Raw genomic sequence first — 21,891 nt, 5'->3', positions numbered from 1 at the left:
TAATTGATACCCCCCTCATAATAAGCAACTGCTTCACATCAGGCCCTCTTTGGATGTCGTATACCATGAGCTCACATATACACTAGGCAACATGAAAGCTTAGCTAACTTCCTATGGATGCCGACCGGGTTAGCCAGGTGGGTAAAGTGCCTGCCTGGCAACCCAAAGGTCGGGGGTTCGAATCCCAACTCAGGCTTGGATCAGAGTAAAATGCAAAAACGTTGGGAGGTGCATTATGGCCACAGAAGCCGATGCACCAACAACTAACAAAAAAAAAAAAAAAAAAACTTCCTATGGTTGCAAACGGCACAATGCCAATTGTGATAGACAGAAATATTTCAACCTTTATAGCAATAGTTTATAACCTTAGTTTTTCTCCAGTGGTGTGGAGTCAACAGATAAATTTTATTGTAAATGGTTTTTGGGGATAACAGCAAAGAATAATAACTTGTTTGATATGGTGGTGATTCCAATGGGAAAGGAAATAATTTAATAATACCACTAAAAATTCTTTATACAGTTTTATTTTAAGGCTTAAAAAAATATGGAAACATGTTAACTGCTATGCAAGAGGTATTATTGCAAATACACTTTGTCTTTCTCTGATCTGATGTATTAACAATACATATTATAACAATATAACACATCTAATATAAGAATCCTTCCTGTAACAGGTGTTAACTTTCTTGCCTCTGCTTGAGTTTTTTGCAGTTGTCACTTCTCTTGCAATAACTGTGCAAAATTTTGCTTCTATTAAAATGGAAAGAATAGTTTAGATATTAAAAAATTGACACTCACTAGGTAAACAAATTACAGTACAGTAAGTTCTACTATAACATGGGTTCCTAAAAATCTCCACATTATGGTATTTTGTGCATTAAAAATAACAGGGCTTATGGGAAAAATAGGGATGGGCAGTAAAAAAAAAAAAGTTTAGTCTGGTAAGTAAAACACTAAACAAAAAAAAAAGTTAGAAATCCAATAAACTTGCTAACACAGGTTTAAACATCTTAAATATTTGGAAAAAAAAAAATTAAAAAATCACTATTACAAAAAATACCCCATAAAAGTTTTGAACAAGAACCCAGGGCCCCACAAATTTTGGGATTGGCACTGTTTGTATTTCAGAGGAGGTCCCTGGGGATTGGAGATGTGCCAATTCACAAAGGGGATCAAAACGTGACATGAGTAATTACAGATCTGTTAGCTGCTGTTCCAGGGAAAATAATGAAGGCACTACACGACCATCTAGATAGGAGTGCAGATATACTTCAGTCACAGTATGGATTTGTTAAGGGGCAATCTTGTCTAATCAATTTGATTGGATATGATTCAGTAATAAAGGAACTAGATGCAAAAAATAATTTTGATATCATAAACAGGTGACCCCCGCTTAACACTGATAATTCGTTCTGGAAAAACAGAGCACTAAGTGAGCGCCGTATTCCCATAAGGTAACATATGTATTTGTTAGTTGCGGTCGGTGCCATAGGATATTTCCTAATCAATAATAAACGGTAGTGAAAAGATGCACAAATATTTAATATTCAAATATTTGTACATATAAAATATTCTGCATTACATACATATATAATTATGTGGTAACTACTTACATATCAAAATTAAACTTAAAATTCCAATTAAAATCATGAATTTAATTGATCTAAATTGATTTAATTTAATTAATGAATTTAATCATGAAAAATGTGTCGATTTTGGGTTGAACTTTGGCCCTCTTCCAAATAAACTAAAAGGGGTATTAATTTTAAATCCCCTGCAGCATTACCATCCAACAATAAAGTCACCCGATCCTTCGCCGCTTTGAAACCTGGCATGTTTTTTTCTTCTTTTAGGCATTCGTTTTCACAAAAGTCCTGCTTCATCTATGTTAAAAACTTGTTGAGAAGTATAACACATAATCCCTCATCAATAATTTTAAGAAGTTCTTTTTTGAAAGTTTCGGTTCCTTCTGCACGTGCGGCTTCTCCCTGGATTTTAAATCTATTCAACCAGCCCTTACTAGTTTTAAATGGTTCCACTTTTTTTTCTTTTTTTTTTTTAAGGTGAGTTTTCTTCAGATTTTGGCTAATCTCTCTCTCTCTCTCTCTCTCTCTCTCTCTCTCTCTCTCTCTCTCTCTCTCTCTCTCTCTTTTTTTTTAAATAATATTTAACTTAACTGAATTCTGCATTGGATATTATCTTCAATAAAATTAGTCTTTCCATTTCAATCCTAATAGCCATCCTAGTTGTTTGCAGTGGAACAGCTACCTTTCCCGATGCTAAAATTAATTCTTTATTTTTTTTTTTTTTTATAATTGTTCTTACAGTTAAACTTGCAAGTCCTAAATTATGGCATACATCCGCTTGTCTTTGACCGGAATCGATTCGTTTCAAAATGCCTAATTTAATTTTCAAATTCAGTCTTTTTTCTTACATTTATAGTCTTCGTACTGCGCCCAGACTTTGTTGCTTTTTCATTTCTATCGGTCATTATTAGCTCTTCGAAAATGTAACTGCATTGGTTGCATTAATTATGATACAATGTTCAAGTGAACTGTCTGTTATGCACAATGTCTTGTACTGAGTGATGACTAGACTTCGGATAAATGCATATAACACAAATATTACAAGCAATATACTTGATCATTTTTTAAAATGTTGATCTCGGAACTATGTAGCGAGTCGCTGTACTGCAATAAATTAGCGTGCGAGAAAATTTCACTGAGCGTGGGAAAATTTCTCAAGTCGGCATGGGAAAATTTCTCAAGTCGGCATGGGAAACATTTTAATTCTGTTTTGCTATTCATTTTCAAGCTATCGACTCCATCAAATGAAACAATTTCGTTAAATATGCCAAAAATGCAATCTGTAAAAGAGCTTTATAGTGATCTGTGACAGCATTATAGTCAGATACGGGTTATAATATAAGAACAGCATTATAGCAAATCAGCGTAAAGCGAACTGCGTTATAATGGGGTCCTGCTGTACTTGGATTTCAGGAAAGCTTTTGATACTGTTTCACATAAAAGACTGCTGTACAAATTGGAGCAGCATGGCATTAAGGGCAAGTTACTGCTATGGATAAAGGGATGGTTGAGCCGTAGAAACAGAGAGTGGTTATCAATGGACACTGCTCTTCATAGACTAACATTATTAGGGGAATTCCTCCCAAGGTTCAGGGCTGAGCTCATCATTGTTTTTTATATTTATTAATGATATTGATGAAGGCATAAAGTCTAAGTCTGAAGTGACACAAAGGTTAGCAGGGTGATTAACCACAGTAATCAATGTATGCTACTGCAACAAGATCTAAAAAAAATAAGGCAGATGGGCTGAGAAATGGCAATTGAAATTTGACATTGACAAATGAAAGGTTCTGCATATGAGTAGTAGTAATCTCAGATCATTTTGTGATATACTACTACTAAATTATACTATTACTTTACCCTACCATTAAGGGTAGGGGGAAACTGAAAAAGACCTGGAGATAATTGTGCAGTCAGCTATGAAGTTCTCTGAGCAGTACAGATAGGCTGCTTGGACAGCTCATGGGGTTTTGCCAATGATATACAGAAATTTTGCCAACAGGGATAAGGGGGAGATTATCCTGTTGAGTACAGCATACAGCTTTAGAAGTCCCATTTTAAGAAGGATGTGGATCTGCTGGAACGACACATGTAGGACAGACGTGCGGAAATTTGCCTTTAGTCAGTAGGTGGTTGGTTGGTGGAGCAGACTTCCATCCCTTGTCGTGGAAGTTGATAGCCTAAATAAATTTAAGGCTCAGCTGGACAGGTATTTCGAACGAACAGAGGGGTGAAGTGGAAGTGGGTTTTTTTTTTTTTTTTTTGGCTGATGCTGCATAAGCTTGCTTTCTTGCATCATATACCTCTGCTAATGCTAAACGAGTGCACACAAGAGCAACAAGTTAGTGAGAGAAGCAAAAGGGTGCACACCGGGTATGGCTTCAGTTTTGCAAATTGCAGCATCTGGCAACTAGATATCTGTGAGGTGTTTAAGGCTTTGAATGGACTGAGCAAGCTCAATTCTAATGGCATTCTTCCTCTTGCTCAGACTACATACATGAGAGGCATAAATTCAAATTGAGGAAGGACAGTTGCAGAATAGATATGTGGAAGTTTGCATTTAGACAGGTGGTTGATTGTTGGAACAAACTCCCATCTGTTGTTGTGCAAGAGAGTAGTTTAAAAAAAATTCAAGGAAGAACTCGACATGTGAGGGCAAGGTTTTTTTGCTGATGCTGTATAAGCTTACTTTCTTGCATTGTTTACTAATATAGTGCAACCATGATATAACGCAGGTGTCACGTATCAACTTCGATACCAGCATTATAAGCAAAACGTATTTAGCCAAAAAATTTTACCATTTTTTTACAGTTTTTAACATAAATGCATGTTACTTAGTAAATAAATACTTTATTTACTAATGTTTTATGAGTATACAGACTAAAAGAAAAAAGTATTAAATGTTATATCATTCCCTTTACATTCTACTAATACACAATTCTGTTATGAACTTTCATTTTATGCATCCATTCTGAAATAGTCATTAATTCAGTCATTAATACAGCATTTATTCAGTACATATTCTTAATAGTAGTCATCTGCAATAAATTATGTTCATCATCATCACCTCATTAAGGTTTTCAAGCACTTTGTTAATTTCTGGTGCTTTTTCCTTACACAAGTCATTCACATTATCTACTAAGCCACTTCCTATGTCACTGGCCCGTTTGTTGATTGTCTTCCCACTGATCAGAGAGGTTACAAGCGGCCTTTGCTTCTTGTTCCAAAAATACTGCTTGTTCAAGGTAAATTGATGAGATTTACCTTGAACAAGCAGTTCAAGAAAAGACGAGATTAGTATTCTCATCTTTTCCAAAATATATTTTTTCCAGCATTCCAGCAGTTTTCAACAGCAATTGAAAATTGAATGGGTGCAGAAATTAGCAACAAGATTAGCCAAAAAAAAAAAAAAGGGATATTCATACCAATAAATATTTTAGCTCTGTAAACTGCACAGTCTGGAAACCATGCAGCTATGGGAAGACCTGATTAAATGTTTAAGGATTTAAATTATTGAGAACTAAATGCTGATGGCATCATTACCTTTTCTCTGATTACAAAACCTAAAAGAATTTAAATTGAAAAAGAATGGCTGTAGGATAGATGTGTGAAATTTTAAAATAAACAAATAAATAAATTTTCTAAACTTTATACTCAAGGACAACCATAAAGGATTGGTCCTTGAGTCTGTCACAGACATTCTCTCAATTATGACAAGCTGAGCTTGCTACCTGGGAGTCTTAAGATGCTAATGGAACTGATATACAGGTGATAATCAAGTCAAGTGGACCAAATTTTGGCAAAGTGTGGTCATTCTACAATAATCAAATACTCTGCTTGCACCTTCACGATGGTGGTACTTTATTAACCCTGGGCATAGCCCCTGTACAAATCCCAAAATATGGCACCTAGTATACTAGAGTTGATCAACCCAGGTGCAAACCAACATAAGCAGGGGTTTTCTCACAAGGTGTGGCATCCACAACACATGGATGCATTGAGGAATGCTGTCCCTCTGTGATTCCAGGCAATACTAGGTGATAGATGATTCTCATAAACCAGTGTGACTTCACTAATTTGCTTATTGGAGGCTTAAAGTGGTGGAACCATCTCTTCCATCATGCAGTATGATTGATGTCTTTTGAGGTTATGATGAGCATCATGGGGAGATCCAATCTTCCATTCCTTTTGAGGTTACAGCTCTAAAATGGTGTTTGCAGGCTACTCTGTAGGAGGTTTCTAGATCAGCTAGTGCCTCTAACTCTGCCAGATAGTAACTGGAGGGAGTCCAAGTGGTGTGTATGCAGGGGGGGAATTTTCAAGGCCATATACAAAAATTTCATTACTTCATACAACATATCCTCCCCACCTTTTCTTACTACTGCATGAATCATGAAAAGTCAAACTAATAGAATACACTTATCTGCAAAAAGATCTATACCCCCCCCCCCACAAACACTTCACAAATATACATGGTCTAAATTCCAATCTCAGTGATGTCCATTTCCACCTACAGTCAGCCAGGGCCTCATGTACTTTTTCTGACATAATCTCAATTATCGGTTGATTCAACCACTGCTCATCTCAGTTGTCCTAATTATTCACCATACAATTCCTTTCGCTTCAAAGGTGGTACTTGTGCAATTATCTGCTCTGATATTCCTTGACAGAGGCTTAGTAATTTGGAATCTCCTCCTTTCAATCTTCTCTGGCTTAAAATCCCTCCACCCCATTCAGTCAAATCCATCTGTTGCATCTATCGTTCTCCCAACTCCACTAATCACTTGGCAATTCCAGTTTAACTTTTCTAACATTGAGATAATTTTCCATGGTGATTTTAAATGACTCCAGCTGACCTCTGTTTTCTACTCACATGGACCCAGCTGATCAAGATACTGAGGCTTTTGCAGTTACTAATGCCCTCAGACTGTTCATTTCCTATCAGAAGACCAGACAATCCTAACCACACAGCCAACACTTTTTATCTTTTTCTCACAAACAACCCTTCCAAGTACAAGGTAAAGGTGAGTACTCCTTTAGGAACCACAGATCACAACTCGGTGATAGTCTCTTCTCCAATGGAGCCTTTCTCTCATGGCCATTCTCAGACTTGTGTTGCTTATCATTACAAGAATGCAAAATGGGATGACCTGCAAGATATCCATTCTTCTTTTCCTTGGTTGCATTACTGTATTAAAAATTTTGATGTCAGTGTTTGCTCAGATTGTATCAGTGAAATTATTCCTGTAGGGGTATAATCCTTTATTCCACATTCCATCTAAAAATCTTGTCCTTTATCTAAACCCTGGTTTTCCAATAAATATGCTAAGGCTGTTCAAGATAACAGTGTTGCATATCGCAAATGGCTTGTATTGAAATCTCCATTTCATTTTTGGTCTAAACCAAAGCTTGTAACAATTGTAAAACAGTTATTAATCAGTCCAAACTACTTGTAGATTTTGAACAGACTAAGAGTAGAAAACTTGCTTCTAATCCAAAGTTAGTTTAGCATTCTGGTCTCTACCAAAGCTATTGGCTGCAACTTTTGCTCATCTCTATTCTAACCTCTGTCAAAAACAGAGGTTCTTTTGTCACATCAGCTAAAGATAAAGCTGATCTGCTAGCATCCCATTTTTATTCTAACTCGTATTGATGATCTTGGTAAACAATCTCTCATAATTCCCAGTACACTCCATTCAGTACCTCCTGTGGTCTGCCGTCAAAATGATGCCAGAAGAATTTTGAACAGTCGATGTCAAGAAAGTGTCAGGTCCTGAGCTTACTCCTGTTCTATATCACATGTCCACAGTTTCTTATTCCAATGGTGTTTTCCCTTCTGCTTGAAAATTTGCTTATATCCAGTCTTTTCCTAGAAAAGGTGACAAAACCCTCCATCCCAATATCGTCCCCTTCCACTTACTAAAATAAATTCTTTCTAAAGTAATGGAGAAATCCATTAACCACCAACTCCTACACTATCTAGAAACCTTCCATCTGACAATGATCACCAGTATGGATTTTGTTAGTGTCGATCCACTGCTCATATACTAGCTTATGTTACCCATCTTTGGACAAATCAATGGAAAAGTCTGGTAAAACTCAAGCAGTTGCTCTTGACATTTCAAAGGCTTTTATTGTGTTGGCATAAAGGTCTTCTAAATAAGCTTCCATCTTATGGTTTGCCAACTGATTTTTGTAATTGGGTATCCAGTTTTCTCTCCGACCACTCAGTGCAGGTGATTGTAGATAGCTCTATGCCTTGTAACGTTTCCACTAATGCTGCTGTTCCCTAAGGTCCAGTTTTTTCTCCCATTCTTTTCCTCTTGTATATTAGTGACCTTCTTCCATTGACTAGAATTCCTATCCATAGTTTTGCTGATGATAGCACATTGCATTCCACCTTCCAATTTTGGAAACCTAGTCCTGCTCAAACAGATTATACTTCTCGAATATCCACTATTAATTCCTTAAATGCCGATCTCCAAGTAATTCTCCAGTGGAGCAAAGACAACTTAGTTGATTTCAATCCTTCTAAAACTCCATCCTCTCTTATATCTCACAAAGAGGATTCTTCTGCTCCTATTCTTATCTTTGGTGACAACACTCCAATTTCTAGGCATGATCATATATCTCTATTGGGGATTACTCTAATTTCTAATCCCTCTTGGCATAAGCATATTATAAATATTGCTTCTTCTGCATCTAAAAAACTGGGTTTTCTCGTTCACTCTCACCATTACTTTTCTTCAAAACAGCTATTCACTTTGCACAAAACTCAAAACCACCCTACTATGAAATATTGTTCTCACATTTGGAATGGTGCCCCCAAAACCTTTCTCAGGCTCCTAGACTCCATTCAAAAGAGGGCAATTAGGTTAATTTATGAACCACCTCTAACAAAGTCTCTCCACTCTCTTTCTCATAGTCATTCTGTTTCTGCTGCATGTCTTTTCATTAGATACTTCCATGGGCACTGTTCTTCTGAATTGGCTTCTATAACTCCACTCTCTCTTCTAAACCAGTCTGAACATGTGCTTCAACTAGTCAGCATCCTTTTACTGTCCAACCTCTAACTCACAGAATCAACTTTTCTTCTTCCTCATTTATTCCTTCAACTTCCATTTTCTGGAACAACCTTCCTTCACATGTATTTCCCAAAAATTACGATCTACAAAAATTCAAGTCTAATGTCACCAAGTATCTTTTTTCATCTTATCTACCTTCAACCTATGCACAGTACTGTCACTATAGGTTCTAATACCTATCTTTGCTTGGGGTTTTCATTAAAAAAATAAATAAATCAAAGGAGTTCACAAAACAGATAAAGAGAGAGAGACTAAAATAACAGCACCATATTAAGCAGTCACACAGACTTGAATCATGGTCACTCAAATGCATGTACTTATGTACCCTTCCACTTTGACATGCTTGCTGTGGCTGTCAACCAGAGAATAATTAACTGTCGTAATAAGCTTCAATCTGATGTTGCAGAAGTGGATAGTTTGAATAAATGTAGGATTAGAAAAATTATTAGAGGGGAGGGACAAACATTGTGTATAGTTTTTTTTTTATATATGTTTTATTTACTTATTTATTTTTGTCTGAAACGTATAAGCTTGCTTTCTTACATCATATGTCACTACCAATACTAATATACAACACTAAAAATAAAAAATGTCAGATAAATTCAATTTAAATCTAAAATGACTTCATATAGTATCCACTCACTTGCAAAATAGATATTTCTCTCTCCAGCTGCTGCTGCTGCTTCTCTGTCTCTGTAATCTAAAAAATAAATATTTATTTCTGATTATATAATTCACATTATAAATACATAGTCCAGTAGTCAAGACCAAGAATGCAGTAGCATATGTATTTAAGTAGCGTGTAGTTCATATGGTTAATAATTGCATTCATTGTCAAAATGACTAATATTAAACTTCTATGATCGAGTGATCATACCAGATTATAAACAGAACATAATATGAAGTAGATATGTAGAATTTAAGTCATTAATATCAACTTTAAAAAAAAAAATGGTGGTGGTTCCATAGTGCATGATTTCTATTATAAACTGCCTTTATGAAAAAAAAAAAAAAAACCTTTATGAAAACTGCTGCTGCTGCACATGGTAACATAGGACAATGTAGTTATCTGTTGAGGTTCTGGTCATCTGGCAACAGATGTTAAAATTGCACAATGCTACTACTGTTCCTGGCCCACAGCTTTAGCATATTCCAGAGATGCTTAGTAGGATTAAAAACCAAGGATCATGAGAGATAGAATGAGAGATAGAATAAATATTTTAACCTGATGTCGCATTCCCCAACCATTCCTGCAACCCCTCTGACTGAGATTGTACTGTTATTATCCTGACGGGCATTCACTTCACTATAATTCCGAATGATAACCAGACTTTCAGGACAAGAGTATAAACCATCATAAAATATACTTGACCTTTTAAAATATACAGTTACAGCTCTGATGTCATCCTCCATATGGATGAGAGGATCCAATTATGGTCAATAAAACACAGGAAAATCAATCTGTCACTACTGGCCTCAGCTGTAGAATTGACACTTGCAGAGTCCAAGTTCACTTGAGATCTTCTCCATGCCATCAACCGAAGTACAGCAATACCTCACTTAGCATGGCTTCAAACAGCATGGGTTTCACTATAACACGGTTTTCAATTAAGTTTAAGTCAAAAATTTACTGTACATATTAAAACTCATTCAATAGCCTCGATACGTATTCTACATATATGCTGTGTTGTCGTAGCCTATGAACGCATACATATATGCTGCAGTGCCAACTCTACTGCCAACTTCTAAACTCATGTGCCAACAGCTCCCCTCAGGCAGTCAGCGGCAATGTGCAACAATGTTCAATATTCTTAATTCCATCCTGACGAGACAACATGATAGCTTTCAAACTGTTCATTTCACAATTTATTTTTTATCCCTAAAGGGATAAAAAATCAAAAAGGATAAATACAATCAAAAATATATTTGCATCTTGGCTAGAAATCACTGTCAACTACAGAGTTCTGTTTGACATGTTTTGCCCTATTTTGCAAATGATTTCACTGATTTTGAATCGCAAATTCAGACAATTTCCGAAGACATTATGAAGATCAGAAAAGACTTGGGATTCAAAAATTTGAACACTGTCAATGTACATGACTGCATTGACTCACATGCAAATGACTTAGATGATGCAACTCTCCTTGAAATTTACAAGCAAACTTCATATGAAGAAGAGGAAAACAATTCTGAAGTGGCACCAAAAGAATTTTCAACAGAAGAATTGGAGAAAGTTTTTTTTTTGGGGTGGGGGTTGACATGGACAGCGAGGTGATTATGAATGGAGATCCGGTTGTTGAATGTAGCATCAAAATACAGCAAATTTTACAAGATGGGATTTGATGCTACAAAGATTTGTATGCCAAGAAAAGAAGAGACTTCTTCACCAGATTTTATTATTGAAATACCTAAATAAACAATAAAGCTTTTTTCTCATCTCTCATGATGTTATCTTTTTATTAATAAAATTTATGCTATATTTTTAATTTCAAATCCTTTTAATTGGCTATCAAGCGGAAATTGCATATAGATTTATTACAATTTGTTTATAGACTGTTTCTGTGGTACGCATTCAATTAAAACCCATTATAATTATACCTCAATCAGCACGGTTTCACATAACATGGAACAGTTTTGGTACCAATTATCAGTGCTATGCGGGGTATTGCTGTATAGCAAAACTATCACTGCAAAAGGGCTGAAATTTGTGCTCATCTAAGTATGCTACATTTTGCATTTTGTCACTGCTCCACAGGTCACACCGCTGAAATCACTACAGACACTACTTATGGTTCTGCTATAAAAGACTTTCCCTGTAACTAACGTACAATAGTTCAATAAACTTATTGTAAGACATATGTCTTCTGTTGATTTCAAATGATCATATACAGTTTGTTCTGGTTAGTTATCTGCTCTTTGATTAACAACAGTCATGATCAGTAAACACCAATGAGAGAGTCCTTACAGACTACAAAATGCATATAAGCACTGTCCTCCCCACACTGGCTGGAAAAAGTCCAGGTTCAAATCACATCAATGACACAAGGAATTAGCATTAGCATTAGTAGAGGCATTTGATGCAAGAAAGCAAGCTTATGCGGCATCAGCCAAAAAAAAAAATAAAAACCGCTTCCACTTTACCCCTCTGTTTGTTTGAAATACCTGTCCAGCTGAGCCTTAAACTTATTTAGGCTATCAACTTCCACGACAAGGGATGGAAGTCTGTTCCACCAACCAACCACCCACTGGCTACAGGCAAATTTCCGCACGTCTGTCCTACATCTGTCTTTCCTCAATTTGAATTTATGCCCTCTCAGGTGATTATTCTGAGCGAGAGGAAGAATCCCATCAGCACTGAGCATGCTCAAACCATTCAAGGCTTTATACACCTCTATCAGATCACCTCGCTGGTGCCTAGTCTCCAGACACTGTAATTTGCAAAATTTAAGCCTTTCTTCGTAAGAGCACCCCTTTGTTCCATTCACTAATCTTGTTGCCCTTCTCTGTACTCGTTCCAGCAGCTCTACATCCTTCTTGAAATGAAGCCTCCACATCTGTATACAGTACTCTAGGTGTGGCCTGACCATTGCCTTATACAAGGGAATAATCACCTCCTTATCCCTGCTAGAAAAATTCCTATATATCATTGACAATACACCATGAGCTACTCTTGCAGCCCGTCTGCACTGCTCAGAGAACTTCATATCTGCCTGCACAACCACCCCCAGGTCCCTTTCATTCTCTACCACTGTCAGTGTAGTACCACAGAGTTGATACGTTGCTCTGGGGTTGCTGTTTCCCATGTGTAGTACTTTACATTTGTCAATGTTAAACTTCATTTGCCACCTCTCAGCCCATCTGCTCAACCTTTCCAGATCCTGTTGCAGCAGCATAGTGTCAGTAGTGTCCTTGACAACCCTGCCTACCTTTGTATTGTCTGCAAACTTCAACATTAAGCTTGATATACCATCATCAATATCATTTATGAATACAGAAAACAATAATGGACCCAACACTGAGCCCTGAGGGACTCCACTAATAACATTAGTCCATGATGAGCAGTGTCCATTGATTACCACTCTCTGTCTTCTCCCCCTCAGCCACCCCTTTATCCACAGCAGCAATTTGCCTCCAATGTCACACTGCTCCAATTTGCGCAGCAGTCTTCCATGTGCAACAGTATCAAAAGCCTTTCTAAGATCCAAGTATATAATATCAAAGTTATTCCCTGCATCCAGTTCCTTTGTGACTGCATCATAGTATCCAATCAAATTGGTCAGGCAAGACTTCCCCTTAACAAAACCATGCTGTGTCCGAGCTATAACTGAAGTCTTGTCTAAATGATCCTGCAGTGCTTCTTTAACTAGTGCCTCCATTAATTTTCCTGGAAAAGAAGTTAAACTCACAGGTCTATAATTACTTGTGTCAGCCTTTGATCCTCCTTTGTGAATTGGGGTCACATTTGCACATCTCCAGTCTGTGGTTACCTCCCCTGAGTCCAAGGAAGCTCTCATAATTATGGCTAAGGGTTTGCTTACTTCCTCTGCTGCCTCCTTTAATATAACTGGATAGATCCCATCCACCCCGGGTGCCTTTCTTGTGTTTATCTTCAACAATTTCTGCTCCACTTTACTCTCAGTTATTACAAGATTCTCTAGCTTACTGCTAGAGTTGAATACACCTCTGGCATTCCCCTCGCTAAATAACTCCTCATGTGTGAATGTCGATACAAAATATTCATTTAGTTTGTTAGCTACCTGAGCAGGATCATCAACAGTTGACCCATCGATATCAATTTTATGGGCTTGTTGTAAAAAGTTGGTCTTAGGCAAAGGATGCACTGTTTGTTTTCCTTAGAAACTCAGTATTTTCTTCCAGCCAATCAACCATAGAACACATGCAATTTACAGACATATATACAGCACAACATGGTATAACATGCTGATGCACCACAAACTGTACAGTACAACAACAACCAACAAGAGATGAACATCATATAGTGAGATTGTCAAATTATTCATATGGAACTTACAGTAAAGTTGCCAAAGAGTTGTCCATTTTTCTCTACTTGTCCTTTGCCAAAAAATCAATATAGCAATGCAGTTTTGCACAACAGCTTTGGAGCTGAGTTGTGTGGGAAGAACAGTTATTGCTATTAATTTAAATAGAAATAAATAATCCCAGAGGCAACACTCTTTTAGCTCATGCTAACAATTGATTAATCCCCTCCCTTTCTATAAGGCAAACTGTAGTGTGATTAACTTAATGGAAACTTTTCACTCCTTATACAGTTGCAACAAAATTATCAAAATCATCTTAATTTGTTCACCAGAAACATGAAATGACTTCAAAAAGAATTAAAAACAGTTTCTCCTGGACAATAAATAATTGAACCATTCTAAACAGAAATCACTTATCTAACAGGAGAATACTCTGGTAATTTACACTATCATCATATGTGCTTCACATGTCCAGTTGACACGGGTGGCCCGTACAATGTTTGGTCAGTTTGATGCGACATAATCACTGGGATCAACAAAAAATGAGAGCAGGAGTGTGTTATAGGCCTAATGACTGTGATGGTATAAAGATCAATGTAGAAAGACAAACAGAGTGGGCTAGTAAATCAAAGTCTTAAATGTCAAATTCAGAAAAGGCAATTTATTTGTGCAAATTAATTTTAATGTTTCATAGGGATGTTTAAATTTATCTAAATCCAATTTAAAAAGAACCCTGAATGCACATATTTCATCGAATAACTCAGTTCCATTTATGTTATTTGACATAAACGGAACCGATGGAACATCTGTTAAATGTATTTGCAAATTGTTACAATTCTGTCAAAGTTTTTCGTGATCAGAATCATTGAGTTTATGTAAATCACACAAAAAACTGAAACTACTCATTGTGTAGTTTTAGTTGTTCAAATCTTTCATTTGGGGAGAGCCATTGCAACATCTAAAATGGTGTTGGAGAAATCCACTCGAAATTTATCTTCCGGCGATTGCAACAATTCATCCTCATGCTCGTAGTCAAAATGCTTAAATTTTTTTCCTTTAGCAAACTTGTTTGGCTGTTTATTAGTTTGGTATAGCATTAAGATCTTCACAAAGTTGTTTTGCTTGTTGTTGAAGTTTCTCGTAGCTGGCATTAGAAAAGTAATTCGAAATAAAAGTTTGTAAATTTTTTATGGATTTCAAAGATACAGCCATGTTTACACTAATGTTTTGAAGCATTTCAGTGATTGATATGATTTAATACGTCATGCCATGGTATCAGTGAAAACAAAAATTTGAAATCCTTTAGCTTAGTGCATAATTTTTTTTGCACCACGTCGCGTTTCTTTATATATCATTTCATTACGATAAATTTCATATAGGGAATCATATATTTCTCCAGTTTGATGTCTTAGAGGTCGCAGAGCATCAATGCAGCTTTCCCGTTGGACATCCACAATGGGCTTCAATGTCAATGAAGAAATATGTATCTTGAGTACTTCCCAGTGTTTTGCTGATCCTGCAAAAATTTGTATATTTCTTGTAGTTCCAAAGAAACTGACTGTTTCAGTATTTACTAAATTGAGGCTGTGGGCAGCACAGGGTACAAAGAAGGTGTGAGGGTTTTTGTTTAAAATCATTATTTTAGTCCAGGTTCTGCACCCTTCATATTTGTACCATTATCATACCCTTGTCCTTTTATGTCACCAATATCCAGATTCCAAGCACATAATTTGTTTACAGTAGTGCTAGATAAACCTTCGCCAGTTGAATCGGATATTTGCAAAAACTCCAGGAATTGTTAAGAGGAGAGATTGCTTCTACAGGGATGGGATACACTTAAATAGAAAGAGTGCAAGAATATTTGCTGATGCTATCGAGGCAATGTTAGGTGGGTCAAAAAACTAGCTAGCTAGCTTGGGGGGATTCACAGACTAATAGATCAACAGTAGCCGCAGGCAGAGGTGGAAATGATTCTTGCACTGCTTCTATTGGAATGAGCAGCAGCCTGGAAAGCAAGTTGCTGGGGATTTCAGGAATTGCTGGGAGTCGTGAAACAAGTAAATACATGGGCTGTGTTAGAGTAAGAACAGGTGCATGTATACTTGCAAGTATACCAGGAGTATAGTAAATGAATTTGAAGTGCTGGTTAAGACATCCAAGGTGGATATTGTTGGGATATCAGAGACGTGGTGTCACTCAAAATAAGGGATGCAGATTTGGAATTTAGGGAGTACAATGTGTACAGAAAGGATAAGAAAGGAGGTGGGGTTATGCTGTTAGTTAAGAAACACATAAAATCTAAGGAAGTGCATCCAGTTTCCATAGATGGACAGTGAAATGTTGAGTCAGTCTGGTGTGACATAAGCACTGGAAAAGCAAAAATGAGGGTAGGAGTTTGTTATAGGGCTTATAACTCAGTCAGATGAGTACAATGAACAGTTACACAGAGAAACAGAGTGGGCCAGTAAATCAGGTGTCTTATAATGGGGAATTTTAACTACCCAGATATTAATTGGAACTTGTGAATTGGTCACTCGCACACTAGCAAGGTTTTTGTAGATTTTTTGGATGATGGTTTTATACAGCAGCATGTTAGAGAGGCAATAAGAGAGAGAGTAACACTCTTGATCTGATTATCTGCAGTGATTATTCATGCATTAAGAATTTACAGATAAAGGAACCACAAGGAGGCAGTAATCACAGTGCACCGATGTGGGATAAGTTAAAGATGTAATAACCATCAGGAGTAAAGGGAAGGGTTTTTGCTTTCGTAAAGGCAACTACAGTGGTCTCAGAGATTTTTTAGGTTCTATACGGTGGGACTAACTGATGATATTACCAACAGCAAATTCTAAATGAGAAGCATTCAAGGAAGTAATTTCAGATGCTAAAAGGCTTTTTGACTAAGTAATACTGATCTAGGTTTAGGCCCAAATGGATGTCAGATAAAATGAGACTCGTGGCAGAGAAGAAAAATGCATGGGATGCACATAAATTGTCGGGCGACACAGAAGCCTATGGTAGATACAAGCTAGTCTGTAATCAAGTCACAGAGGAGGTTGGGCAAGCGAAGGCAGATTAGGAAAATCTTTAGCAAAAGATGCAAAGAAAAACAGCAAAGACTTCTTTACTTATATAAACTCTAAAAGGAAGGGGATGAATTACATTGGTCCACTTGATATCAATGGTTTGACTGTAGAAGATTATTCTTAGATAGCTGCTGAACAAAATGACTATTTTGCATCTATATTCACACATGAGTTATTCAAGGAGGAGAGGGCCAGATGTTTATCAAGCTCTAACAGGGAGTTAAATGATTTTGTAATAACTGAGAGCAAAGTGGAGGAGAAATTGTTGAAGTTAAACATAAGAAAGGCACCTGGGGTAGATGGGATCTATCCAGTTATATTAAAGGAGGTGGCAAAGGAAGTAAGCAAGCCCTTAGCCATAATTATAGAAGCATCCTTTGACTCTGGGGAAATCCCCACAGACTGCAGATGTGCAAATGTATCTCCAATTCACAAAAGGGGATCAAAGGGTGAGGTACTTACAGAGCTGCTAGTTTGACTTCTGTTCCAGGGAAAATAATGGAATTACTGGTTAAAGAAGCATTGCAGGATCATCTAAACAAGACAACAGCAATAATTCAGACTCAGCAAGGGGAAATCTTGTCTGACCAATTTGATTGGATACTATGATATGGTCACAAAGGAACTGGATGCAGAAAATAATTTTGATATCATATACTTGGATTTCAGGAAAGCTTTTGATACTGTTGCACATGGAAGACTACTGTACAAATTGGAGCAGTGCGGCATTAAGGGCAAGTGCTACAATGGATAAATGGATGGTTGAGCGGGAGAAGGCAGAGTGGTAACATCACTCTGAGGCTCTACATGGACTAATATTATTAGTGGTGTCTCTCAGGATTTGTTGTTAAGCCCATTGTTGTTTTGTATATTTATCCATGATATTGATGAAGGTATATCAAGCTTAATGTGCAGATGATACAAAGGTTGGCAGAGTTGTTAATAACAGTAATGATAGTATACTGCTACAACAGGATCTGGAAAAGTTGGGCAATGGGCGGAGAAAAGGAAACTGAAGTTTAACATTGACAAATGCAAAGTACTGCATATGGGTAGCAGTAACCCCAGAGAAAGTACCAACTAGATGGTGTTACACTTAGGGTAGTGGAGAATGAAAGAGACCTGGGAGTAATTGTGCAGTCAGATATGAAGTTTTCTGATTTCAGATATGAAGTTTTCTAGAACAGTATTTCTTAGTTGGAACAACTAAGAAATATTAACAAACTAAGACAAACTATTTTAAAACAAAGAAATATTAACAAACTAAGACAAACAAACTATTAACAAACTAAAACAAACAAACTTCCAACTAAGAAAAACAACAGTATTTCTTAGTTGGAAGCCTAGTAGTTTCCAAGATTAGTTCCTAGAATGCTTCCCATTTAGAATTTGCTGTTGGTAACATCATCAGCTGGTCCTATTGTATAGAATTTAAAAAATCTCTGAGATCACTGTAGTCAAGGTGGTAGATGACTTTCATCAACCGGTGAAATACCACCACTTTGCTTACTGGAGGCTTGAAGTGGTGAAACCCATGTTTAGTCTCTAGAGCAAAGTTTCCTGCACCCCCCCCCTTCCCCTATACTTCTCCTTCACCCATGCACAGTACTAAGTACTATAGGTTTTGATACCTTTCGTGTTTGGGGTTTTCATAAAAAAAAAAAAAGTCACCTTTACCCCTGATGGTAGTTACATCTTTAAGTAAATCCCACATCAATACACTGTGATGACTGCCCCCTAGTGGTTCCTTTATCTGTAAATGCTTAATGCATGAATAATCACGCTGATAATCAGATCAAGGGTGTTACTCCTTCTGTTTGCCTCTCTAACATGCTGCTGCTGTAGAAAACAATCATCCAATAAATCCACAAAAATCCCCCATTATAAGATACTCTGATTTACTGGCTCACTCTATTTCTCTGTGTAACTGTTCATTGTGCTCATCAGATTCATTAGGCCTATAACAAACTCCTACCCTCATTTTTGTTTTTCCAGTGCTTATGTCACACCAAACTGACTCAACATTGCACTATCCATCGATGTCAACTGCATGCACTTCCTTAGATTTTATGTGTTTCTTAACTAACAGCATATATAAGTCAATGGTTGGGCCACCTTCAGTACTGTATACAATTCTGCAAGTCTTATTTTAAGAAAGATGTGGATCTCGTGGAACAGGTGCAGAGAAGAGCAACCAGATTAGTCAAGCACGCAAAGAGGTATTCTTACTACAAAATACTTTAGTTCTGCAAATTGCAGCACTTGGAACTAGGCTCTTATAAGGAGACCTGACTGAAGTATTTAAAGCTTTAAATGGATTGAGTAATCTTGTTGGTGGTATTATAACTCTTTCTCAGACAATGCACATAAGGGGCAAAAAATTAAATTGAGGAAGAATGGTGCAGGACAAATGTGAAAATTTGCTTTCAAAGAGAGTAACTTATTGTTGAAAGTCAGAAAAATTTAAGGAAGAATTAGCCATATTATTAGAAGGAATGGACAGATTATCATTATCATTATTAGCCATATGGTGCAAGGAAGCCTAAGGCTTTTGCTACACCAGGGGGGGGGAAAAAATTCTGAGTTTGTTTGTTATTTGGTTTTTAGGAGCATTAGCAACTAAAGTCATATTGCTCCGAGGATATGCGGTAGTCATTCCCTGACCTTTCCGCATCCTCCATATTTGGTGGTGACGGGCTCAAACCCCGGTCTAATCAAGAAGCGTGTGCTACGCACTGCTGCTCCTTCCCACCTGGCTACGGAGGCACCAAAATTCTGAGTTACCCTGAGAGAGAGAAGGAAATCACCAAGAAAGAGAAGAATGATGATACCCAGCTCAGGACCCTGAGTGTGCCAAGCCCATACTCACCAGATGTGAGCCCCTCAGGTGAGTAGTGCTCGTTTTTTTGTTTTTTTCTGATGTTATGTAAGCTTGCTTCTTGCATCAATTTATCAGTACTAATAACAATAATAATTATTATAGCATTTAATTTTAGTCAGTATACAGCCTTTTTATTCTATTTTACAACTGTATAATTTTTTAAGGAGGTAACCTCTCATAAAGGTTACTGAACACCTTATAATCTTTTACTTTTTCATGGTGTAGTCAGGGCCAGATTTACATATAAGCTAGACAAGCTACAATTAGGGCCTCACATTACAAGGGGCCTCACTATAGCCAAAAAAATCCTTTTTTTAATATTGTCACAGGTGAACTGTAAGAGAGAAGGGCCTCATATATCCTTATAGCCAAGGGCAACAAGTTTAAATCCGGCCCTGGGTGTGGTCCTGGTGCAACTATAGCCTTAGTTGCTTTTGTGCCAGTAAAATTTTAGTCAGTAAACTGCCATTTTACCTAATTTTAAATTGTATATTTTATGATTGGATAATCTCCCCATAAAGGCTACTAAAAACTTTATTCTCTTTTACTCTTTATAGTGTGGGCTTGGTGCATTACACCTTTAGCTGCTTTTTCGCCAGTAAAATGGAAATCAAATCCCATGGATTAACAAAAAATGTGCTGAAAATTTAGTGACAATCTGGCTATTTTTTCACAAGTAATACCTGAAATACTTTCATAAGGGGGGGGAGAGGGAAGACTATAGAATCAGAACTGATCCAAAAATCTTCCTAAGACTAGCAGAACATACACTGAACATTCGGTGTAAATCCAACTTCTCCTTATCAAGTAATGCCCAAACATCTAAAACATACACTTCTATTATATACATTAATTCTACACAATTAATGCAAAACATCAAATGACAAGATTATAACTGACAAATAAAAAATTAGTTACATATTGCCACATACAAGAATATGTCTCTTTCTAGCTTTCAAGTCTGCAAAATCAGTAATGAGAAGTGTGTGTGTGTATTGTTAATTTCACAACGTGAAATAATATACACTTTTTTAAATCATTCACAATGTACTCTGCATTTAAAACATATTATTTATTTATTTTAGATAAAATTTATTTCTGAATAATAAAATAAAATAATAATAAAACACGCCTGCATGCTCTGGATTCATAATTTATTTTATTTTGTTACACAGAGCATTAAAACTATGATAAATGAATTAGCTTTCGGCTGGGTGGCAGCCTTCATCAGATTAAAATACTTTGAATGGCAGTTGGAATAGAGATGCACTGCCAGGATGGTGCGTGAGGCACGTGGTTAATTGTTTGTTGATGTTTGTGGCTGTGACGTATGGTGGTGACGTGGCCAGCGTTTGTCTATGGACAGAATTACTGCTTCTGTGATGGGGTTAAGTTGACAACCACTGTTCCTGTTCAACGAGGTATCCGAGCATTTTATACTTAACGATTCCAACCAGGTGCGCCTTAGGTAATGGTGGGACTTGTCTACAACCATGACATCGTGGTGGGTTGTCCAGACATGCTCGGCGATAGCTGAGTGTTCTACATCTGCCAAACGGATCGCCCTTTTATGTTCTGAGAGGCGTTTCTCGAGTCGACGTCCGGTCTCTCCAAAGTAGCAGCTCGTGCAGTCACGGCAAGAGATGCGATAGACCAAACCACTCTGTAGAAGGGTGGGGACAGGTGTTTTTATGTTGGAAAGGAGAGAACGCAGTTTCTTGCCTGGGAGTTGGATGCACTTTATCCCATGCGATCTTAGGATTCTACCGATCTGCTGTGACAGGTTGGGGTAGTATGGGATGAATGCCCTCGTGGAAGACTCGTCAGTGTTGGCGTTGCTGTTGGTCGTCACGTTGTCGCGTGCTTGTAGATCACACCTGTTAAGGACATCGATGGGGTAGCCACACCTCGTAAGGTCTACTTTGACTCTGGTGATCTCTTTGCGCCTTTCATCTGCAGAGCTGGAGTGTGTCCAGGCACGAGTTAGCAAGGTTCGGGCGGTTGAGAGGAGGTGGCCCCGTGCGTGTGCTGACTGGAAGTTGGTAAATTGGCCAGCACACATAGGCTTACGATAAACTGTCGTCTTCAAGCATGTGTCTTCGCGCCGGACAAGTGTATCTAGGTATGGTATAGAGTTGTTCGACTCCAGCTCAATCGTGAATTTTATGAAGGGCGACAGTGAGTTGAGGTGGGTTAGGAGTCGCTGACCTGAGTCTCTAGGGATCACTACAAACACATCGTCTACATAGC

At 37.4% G+C, this 21,891-nt stretch overlaps 1 protein-coding gene across 1 annotated transcript in view; it reads right to left on the bottom strand.

Annotated features, from left to right (window-relative positions):
• Window positions 1-660: 660 nt before the first annotated feature.
• LOC150090908 (uncharacterized) overlaps window positions 661-21,891 on the bottom strand; it is a 202,000-nt gene continuing 180,769 nt past the window's right edge. The window contains exons 8-9 of the mRNA XM_090380604.1: window positions 9,315-9,371; window positions 661-750 (exon numbers count right to left, since the gene is read on the bottom strand). Coding sequence (XP_090236730.1) covers window positions 715-750; window positions 9,315-9,371 — 93 coding nt within the window. The 3' untranslated portion in view covers window positions 661-714. The remainder of the gene's footprint in view (window positions 751-9,314; window positions 9,372-21,891) is intronic.

This window comes from Mastigoproctus giganteus, chromosome 1, assembly GCF_048544385.1.
Source record: "Mastigoproctus giganteus isolate SK-2022 chromosome 1, ASM4854438v1, whole genome shotgun sequence".
Taxonomy (NCBI): Eukaryota; Metazoa; Arthropoda; class Arachnida; order Uropygi; family Thelyphonidae; genus Mastigoproctus; species Mastigoproctus giganteus.
This window is presented reverse-complemented; position numbering and strand designations above follow the sequence as displayed.